The 8,907-nt window shown below is 37.3% G+C and overlaps 1 protein-coding gene across 3 annotated transcripts; it reads left to right on the top strand.

Moving 5' to 3' along the window:
- The first annotated feature begins 1,516 nt into the window (after positions 1 to 1,516).
- LOC112283641 (uncharacterized) lies at positions 1,517 to 5,379 on the top strand. Of its 3 annotated transcripts, XM_090250921.1 has the most exons (5): positions 1,517 to 1,676; positions 1,821 to 2,165; positions 3,119 to 4,109; positions 4,241 to 4,443; positions 4,597 to 5,379. In XM_090250921.1, exons 3-5 carry the CDS (start codon positions 4,011 to 4,013, stop codon positions 4,910 to 4,912), a joined length of 618 nt encoding a protein of 205 aa, XP_090107047.1. In that variant the 5' UTR covers positions 1,517 to 1,676; positions 1,821 to 2,165; positions 3,119 to 4,010; the 3' UTR covers positions 4,913 to 5,379. The 3 variants fall into 3 exon arrangements, with proteins under 3 accessions (XP_090107047.1, XP_090107048.1, XP_024378426.1); XM_090250922.1 differs by lacking the exon at positions 1,821 to 2,165; XM_024522658.3 differs by having other exon boundaries at positions 1,517 to 2,165.
- Positions 5,380 to 8,907: the final 3,528 nt, after the last annotated feature.

The raw sequence follows: 8,907 nt of genomic DNA, 5'->3' as shown, positions 1-8,907 counted from the left end.
CTTTTGAACTTATCCGGTGGTGGAGAGAGAATTCGCTTTCTGCGGCACAGGCGGAAATGCCATCGGATTTTTTCGTGATGTCCGCCAAACTCGCCGCCAAATATAGATGGATGAATGTCTCGAATGAATGTCGTTCGCTTGAACTTGAGGCACTGGTGTTGATTCGGCAGCCACCATCTGCATCCAACTACCTCGCCACGGTGCCCTGTCGGCACTCCAACGATACAATTTGCTGTGGACCCGGTGGGGATGGAACGGTAGTGTCATGGGTTGTGACAGGGTTCTGGAAGCTCAGATGCCGATCCTTACGTGAACGTAGGTCGGGGCCACATTACATCCTCCTCACGCCCCTTCACTTTCTTCATCATCATCATCCAAGAGTTCTGAAGGTGATTTGCTCGAAAATTTTACGAAGTGTGTGCCTTAGATCAGCAGAGTTTTCTCAACGTTTGCATTTCAGGAGCATAAACTCAGTATTTTTTGACCAATACATGTTGACTTTGAATTCGCCTAATGCATGCTCTTGAGCTTAATAGATCGCCATCCGTGATCCAGAAAATGTTATTCATGAGAAATCCAAATTCCAATTCTCATGAACCATGCTAGTGTTGAAATTTTTTCAAGAGATTTGGTGCCCGCATCTGGCAGTGACATATCCCGGATTTTCATAGATGAAGTTCTGATCAGGTCATTTTTCTTTTCATCTCTCGTTGACTAAGAGATTGCAAGGAGACACTCTCTCGAATCAAAGTAGTGTGAAAAGAGCGAAGCATTTCATGTGTAATACGATTAAATTATGTGAAGGTGAGTTTAAGTTGAAACTGGGCCTGTTCTAGCCGCCCAGAGCTACAGCGGGCTATGGTTGGATCATAGGTTTTTACATGGTATAGACCAAATCAGTAACAGAATTGCGATCGTGTGTATCAGTGCACAGGTGAACCAGGGTAAGATGCCGACTAAGGGACTGCCTTTTATTTATTTATTTATTTATTATTTTTAATCTTACACAAGCGATGCACTCACAAGCCGATTAAGTTATTTCAAAATGCTGAAGTAAAATTCATTTTCAGCTTGAGGAAATAACTCTCATTCGTCTTGAGGTCATTCGAAATCGGACAAGTCGACACGGGCGGGAAGGGCCCATCTGGTGCAGGGCGATCTGCTTTCCCCACTTGGTCGTCAATCTAGGTGGGCGGGCCAGCCGAGGTTATCGGCGGTTCCTAGCTACCCGGTGAACAAAGCCGCGAATGAAGGGACTTGCTAAAGCAAGCACCGCTCGAAAGGGGGGTCTAGTCAACTTCGGTTCATATGGGAACGGCGATGTCTAGTTTTCATGCCCCAGTAACAGCCGTGGTACTTTTGTGTGCTACAACCTCTCGAGCGAGTGGTACTTTTAAGATACTATCCCTTCCATACGGCCATCTTGCTGTCATTACGATCCAGGCACGTCTGACTGTAATCCGAACCCACCCGAGATAAAGACGCAACAAGACGGTCGCGTACCAGAGGAATGGTTCGACGACTGAGAAGCCTCTCCAGTTGCTTCGAAAGAGAGAACCAGGCCCAACGTTGAGTGTAATCCTTGTTTTCATTGTCACGATCCACCCCATCGTTGTCGAGGACTTCTGCGACCGGGGAAGAGACATGTGTTAGATGGCATCTGAATGAAGTGCCAGGTGGGTGTTCCGCAGAGATGCCTTCGGTGCAGGTCTTTGCTTCCTCTGCTTCTTCTTCTTCTTCTTCCACTCATTTGTCTCACCGCTCACGTCACACCTTGAAGTCTTTCAAATCCGTTCTAGAGTGTGTTGAATGGCGTGCAGCGATGATGGAAATATTTGAGTTCCTTGATTGAACGTGGGGTGAGAGGACTTATCGAAGAGCGAGGAGGCAGACTGTAGGAGCGAATAGTTTTGTTGCGAGGTTTGGACGGCGATATCCGAGGATTAAAGGAGAGAGTGCACAGAGATTGGCTGGCTTAGTTCCACTGCGCGCAGAGCGAATCTATGAGCTGGTAAAGGAGGAAGCTGAGACGAGTTGTAGATTGTGGAGACTACAGACCAGCGGAAGTGTTGCTGAAAGAGCGGAACGTCGTTGAGGCTAGTTGCCTGCCAGGTTGCGAGCTCTGCAGCAAGGCGCAACGGGGTCGAGGGAACGGTGTGTAGCAGGTGAGCGAGACCTCCTTGCAGATTCTGTGTGGATGAGTTCTACAAGGATTGCGAGGGCTCAAGTTTCTTCGCGTTGGCATAGTAGACATTAGGGATGTATTCTCACATGGTGTTACCGGTGGATAAAATCTCGAGCATTGAGTCATTCCCGAAAGATACTGTCATTTGTGGCGGAACGGGTTTTCGGGTTAGGTGCAGGACGCAAGTATGGTGTGGTTAGATAGTGCGTGATGCTTACTGGCCGCCACCTGGATTGTAGCACACACTATTAATTGAAAGCTATTGAATTCTCTGCATATCTAGGGGCATGTAGCTGTTTCTGGATCACAAGTACATGTTAAATCGTGATCCCACTAAGTTCAAGAACTTAATGTACTGAGACCGAATTTCACGGATCACAAGCATTTATTATTATTTGCAATTTTATATTAAATTTTTTATTGCGAAACTTTTCAGAACACTCACGATGTATAAGTTAAGGAGCTGAACGTGATCGGGACGATCATAGTCTACCTTGCAAGTAGGAGGCATAGATTCGGGATGTTGAGTGATGTTCAAATTGGTGATTGGTTTTAGCTTCCGTGGATAGGCGCCTCGTGTTATGAATTCTGTTCGGATGTGAAGCGCACTCTAAAGTAGATGTTTACAGTAGCTGCAATTGGTTGCAATCTGTTTTGGACATGGCCCAGTTTCCAGTCGAGATTGTGCTGCTACGCAGATGTCGTTTGTGGAGAGAGTGCTGAAACTTAGAAACCCTCGCTCAAGAATTTTCACAAATATCCACACTCGCTTTTGAACAATCACGCGTTTGCTGGATGTGGCAACAAATCTTAAGTAGTAATGGAGTCTTCATTGAGGTGGACGATATCTGCAGGAGACCGGTTGTTGTTTAATTCACGATTCCGGTCGTCAAGTAGTTTACAGACGACTGATGAGAATGCCGGAATTTGCAGAGGTCGTCTGCGTCGAGGAGAGCATACAAATTTGGGGGCCCTACATCTACCACTCGCCGCCGAAGTTTTTGAGTCTCTTGCGGGTGATCAAGCAGATCGTGTGTGCTGCTCAGCGCGACACTCCTCCATCTTTTCCATCACCCATTCTAGTTGTATTTGGGTCGGAGGTCGTCAGTGTGCCCTGAATTCCCGAGCTCCAGCCATGTCTGCGATCTCCGCTGCTCTACGATGGTTCATGCGCACATCCTAAACTCCTGAATGCTAGCTGGAGGTTTTGAAACTCGAGTATGCTCGCAATTCTCGACATCCTCCCTTAAGTCTTGCTAAATGGCGTATTTCAATGCGCCGTAAGCTGTGCATCTGGGCGAATAGAGCTTGGCCATGACTGTGATTCGTGACAGCCTTCTCTAATTTTTCGAAATGAAGCTCCTCACCACACCTTAAATTCTCTAGTCCGAGCGGGGGAAGCGCCCTGCCTTACTCTGGTATTTTATTACAGGTTATTGTAACCCTAGGAGATGGATCTCTTCTGTTATCCTTAAATTGCAGCATCTGAGGTGATTGTGCCAGTGATTCCAGACGGTCTTACGCGCTTTTGCGAAATGAAGGTTTCCAGTTCGCCATAATTTGTTGGTTTTTCCATCCACCGAAGTACTGGTTTGGCAGAAGAGATTATGGGGTTTTTGACTTCACGTTTTCGCGTGAAAGCGATCCGCAAGGAAGGTCATACATATTGGAGGTCCAGAACCGGGGGCTGCTCTTGTAGTTGTAGAGATTGAGTTTGGATAATTCTTCAGTTTTAAATGATCTTGTAGAATTTACAAGTCGATCTGGCCAGCGAGTTTATGCGCGCACAGCACCGTAGAGCAGAGGGTTGTGGAAATTTGAGACAATGAAGGTGATTACAGTATGCATGCTGTTGCTCTATCTCTGCCTTGGAGCCTTAGCAGCCTATTTCGGGTTTTCAGCCAAGCACACGAGTGGCACAAGAGTGAGTGGTTTGATTTTTGGAAATTCCATCCTCAAAATCTTGGATTTCGTCGGTTCTGGTTTTCATACGGATTTGCAGTAAGGTTCGGGAGGCTGAATTGTTTCAGGCAATGGCTGATGAATGGTGTGCAGGAATACCATGTCTTGCTGTACAAGGATATTTGCATCTACCCCGACAGTCCGGCGCAAACGACGGGGCTTCTTGCTGGGCTCATCTTACTTGTGGCTCAAATGCTTGTTATTGCGACCTGTGCTTGCACATGTCGCTGGAACGACAAGAAGCAGGTGGAAGGCTTGAATGCCACCATAATTGGACTCGGTTGCATTCTCGGCTGGTGAGATTTTAACGATCGCTAGCACATTGTCATTTGTAAAGCGTAAAGACTCATCAACTCTGGAAGGAAGTAAGGTCTGCGTATTCGTTTATTTATGTGGATGTGTATGCATTCACGGAAAGCTGATGTGAAAATGATGATGGTTGTCTGCAGTTTTGCCTCTGGTTTGGCTGCAGCGTTTTTCGCCTCTGGCAGCGCACTGAGCCGACCGGCGGAGCGCTACCGGGTGCGGGAAAAGACTAATACATCCGCCGATTGCGCCCAACCGAAGTTCACAACAGCTATTGCATTGTTGTTCGTTGCGGTCTTCTTGGGCTTTATATTCTTTGTTGGAATTGTTCAAGAAGCAAGAAAGGGTGTATTGACCACTCCGCTGCCGCAGACCGCGACCGTGCCCACCGCAGACCCTGAGAATTCCTCCCAAACTACGGACACAACTCCACCTGGTCCAGATCGACTTCCTGTGTAATATCTGAAGGATGAGGCTGTGGGATTCAGGGTCAGGGTTGGTCCGCGTCACCGTGATGAACAGCATTCTCATAGTCTTGTTTTTTGCCGGAATGAGATCACCTCTCTCTGCTCTCGGCCCTTGACGCCTGGGCATTCACAAGTCTCCCTCTTGTATAGAGCTTCAATTTCAGTTTTCCGCTTGGTTCAGCCCTAGGCGCATGTCAGTAAGGTTTGAGCATCAAACTCTGTGCTGTCAAGTATCAGCAGAAGTGAACATATTTTTAGTCAGGAAGAGGACTCACCACCATGTCGTGGAGCAGTTGGTGTCTATCCGAGTTGTGGGATGTGTGCACGCGAAAATCGAGTTGAAATCGAGCGCATTCAAGTTGTAAGATTATAATAAGATGTTCTGAATCCTAAGACTGCATACCAACGAATTCTGTTCGGGGGTGTGTGTTGGGACCGAGGGATTAATCAGCTTTTGAATGCTTGAGTGTACGTATCCTTGTTACTTGAAATTCTCTGGGTCACTGTTCGGTGAGCTGCCGTCGTCGGTGACAGGCCTGCCGTCTTCTATAGGCCGTTTATGGTGGAGCCTCGTCCGCCCAGCACTTTTCGATTATTTGGATATTTTACAATTTCTTCACAACAACAATAACCGAATCAAACTTTAAATGGATGAGACTTCAAGGTTTTAATTTGATCTCTTACGCTTTACACATTTATAAATAAGCATCAAAATCTTGACCATAAATTTAAAATTATAATATAATAACAATCCTTGTATAAAAGATTGTTATTATTAACTATCATTGCAGAAAAAGGTATTTAGAAGAAATAGCCTCCTAAACTAATTGTGATTTATATGAATTTGTAGTCATGACTTTTAGAATGTGTAACAAATTGGTTGCTTTTAACACTACAAAAAACCTTATTTTAGTTACCAAATCAATAAGTTTTTGGTGATATATATATATATATATATATTTGTTTCTTAAAATAAAATAAAATAAAAAACAAACAACAATAATACTTAAATGTTAATAGTGCATATATAATGTATAAATTTTAAAAACATATCTTATTTATAATTATTTATTTATTTATTAGACATATCATTAATAAAGAAGGTTTATATTCTAAAGAAGTTACATTAATAAAGAAGGTTTATATATATATATATATATATATATATAAATAAATGTTAAAATGACCCACCCATTTACTAAATCGACCCACCCTGTTGTAACCATCATTAGAAAAATGGATCATTTCTAGAAACCATCATTACAATCATGGCCCTCATCTCCTCCCCTTGTTCTCAATCCCAGCTTTCTTTATTTTTAGCCTTCATCTTAACCCTCTCTCCATTTCCACCTCTCATCTCAACATTTCTTGTTTTCCCTTACTCTCCATGATAAGGTGGGTCAATTTAGTAAATGGGTGGATCATTTGAATATTTTCATATATATATATATATATATATATATATAAATAATAGCAATAAACACCTTATAAACCAAAAAGAGTAAGTAACTTCTTATGACTTGCAAATTAATATTAAAAGGTCATTTTGTTTTAAAGGTAACAAGTTCTTTAATATGCTTTTCAAAAACAAAAAAGTTTTTTATTTTGTTTTATTCTATTTTTTTAGAATAATATTTTAAAAATATGTCATGTAGATTTGACAAAAAATTAATATTTTTGGAAATTTTCAATAGCCAAAGAATGATTGAGCCATTGAAGTACACATTGATAATTTTTGTTTTACAATAGAAAGGTTCTGAATAGAAGATGGAAGACACATGACTTTTAGAACTGAAAATTTTAATGGAAATTAATTATTGTAACTAGCCTATAAGAAATAATCATCTATGGTGGTGCATTGTCAAAATAGAAAGGCACATTACATTGAAATAAGTCTAATATAATCTTTATAAATAGCATGTAGTTTTAATATTTAAAAATTAAAAATATATATTCTTGAAAAATTAAGATAATATTGTGTGATTTCTTTTACAAATATAAAACTCATTTACAAATTCTTACAAATCCACATGTATTTAATATAAAAAAATGGATTTTTTAAAAACGAGTTGGATAATCTAATGTTATTAAAGACCATGGTGTGAGATAATTATGTAAATTTTATCAAAAGAAAAATATGTAAAATTATAAAAAGAATAAGGATATCAAAGAAATGATATTTACTTTAATTTTTAGAAACAAAAAATGACAAAATCATTGAGATTGATTAAAGAAGTTTTTTGTGATAAAAAATGATCTAAATTTTATTAAAGAAAATAATTATTTATATTTCCAGAAAAATTGTTAAAAAAAAAAGAAATGTATAAATTCTTAAAAATATCTATAATAAGATAAAATAATAAAGATCATTCTAAGCAACATAGCTATAACATATTTTTTGTTGAGTATAAGTTATAATGTAAATAATTATATAAAAAGCTAAGTGATAGATTAAGTAAATAAATATACTAACTAATTTAAAGTAAGATTATTGTAATCTCTTCTAATTTATAAATTATTATTTTGATAGATTTTATTTGATTTCACAACAAGATTGGTATAGTATAGAAAGTATATTTTAATCTTAGTTTTAGTTGATAGATTTTAACTACTAGAAAGTATTTTATGGCTTACCAAAAGTATTTTTTAAAAATAGAATACTTAATTTTCTATCAAATTTTAGTAACATAAAATGAAAGTATTGAAAACCAAAGTAGTTAAAGTAATGAATTAAAATTTTAAAAAATATAATTAAATTCAAATAATTAATTAACTTATTATTTTGGTTAAAATATTTTATAGCAACTAACTACAAATAATTGGATAGAGTAGCCTTTTAAAGATGACTTCAATTATGCTACAACTCTCATAAATATTATTAGATTTTCACCTCTTAAAATATTGTATAGCATTATAATACTAAGATCAATCAATCTTATTATTATAGAAGTAAAACTAAACCTAAATTGGGATTTCTTTTTGCAAAGAGACTATAAAGGTAGCTTAAAAAGAACTGATAATTAAAACTCCTAAATTGTCTTAAAAGAGTCTAACTTAAGTTTAAGCAATAAGCAAATAAATATGAATAGAATATCTAATTTTAAGTGGATTAGAAAGTGCTTACTAATACTAACCACTTGACAATATTCCAAAAACTTTTATTCATATTGATGCAAAAGTGTGCATGACTATATAAGAAAAAAAAATGTTGACAAGCACGTAAATGCGTTCAAAATATTGCCACAATTAACATGATACTTAATAGTCTATAATTTAAGATATTATGGTACACTATGGTCAGAAAGTTTCAAATCTGGAATTAAAGCATAAGTTAAAAATAATAGATCTTTGTAAATTTAAATCTCTTGTACCTAAAAAATTCTATAAAGATTACTAATCTAAATCAAATTAGAGAATATTTTTTCACTAAGGTATCAAAGTTTCTAAAGTATTGGACTTTATTAACATTGATGTATAGACTATGTTTAAAATAATTTTGCATGCTTTCTAATGCTTTTATTTTTTTTGATTTTTTTTGATTTTATTTTATTTTATTTTTTTAAAATATTATTTCAATAATTATTTAGATATATTTCTTAAACTCCAAGTTTAAGATTATTGCTACATTTTAAAATTTTAAGACTAATTTAGACAAGCAATATAGCTGTAATATTTTATATTTATATTTTTTATGAAATACGTGAGTATCTATAAAGAATTTTATTAATAATATTTTACTAAAATATGGAAATAAATGAAAAACTACTTTAACTTATATTTTGTAAAAAAATGGGATTTTTGGAACCAAAAAACTATATATTACAAAAGTTGCAAGAGTTATGATAAATAAATAAATAAATAAATTCATACCTAAGTGCTACCAAAAAAATATTGTTTTGAATATAACTTGTTTGATAAACCACTTTCTATATATTATAATTCATAAAAATATAGATTTTGAGGTAATTAAAAATAAAAGACTATATT

Source organism: Physcomitrium patens, chromosome 6 (genome assembly GCF_059467195.1).
Source record: "Physcomitrium patens ecotype Gransden chromosome 6, ASM5946719v1, whole genome shotgun sequence".
NCBI lineage: Eukaryota > Viridiplantae > Streptophyta > Bryopsida > Funariales > Funariaceae > Physcomitrium > Physcomitrium patens.
This window is presented reverse-complemented; position numbering and strand designations above follow the sequence as displayed.

What these genes read in the sequence shown, in the direction of transcription:
- LOC112283641 (XM_090250922.1), top strand. Translation starts at nt 4,011, where the DNA reads ATGAAGGTGATTACAGTATGCATGCTGTTGCTCTATCTCTGCCTTGGA. An exon ending in AGCACACGAGTGGCACAAGA is followed by an intron (nt 4,110 to 4,240) that starts GTGAGTGGTTTG and finishes AATGGTGTGCAG; the next exon opens with GAATACCATGTCTTGCTGTA. An exon ending in CTCGGTTGCATTCTCGGCTG is followed by an intron (nt 4,444 to 4,596) that starts GTGAGATTTTAA and finishes GGTTGTCTGCAG; the next exon opens with TTTTGCCTCTGGTTTGGCTG.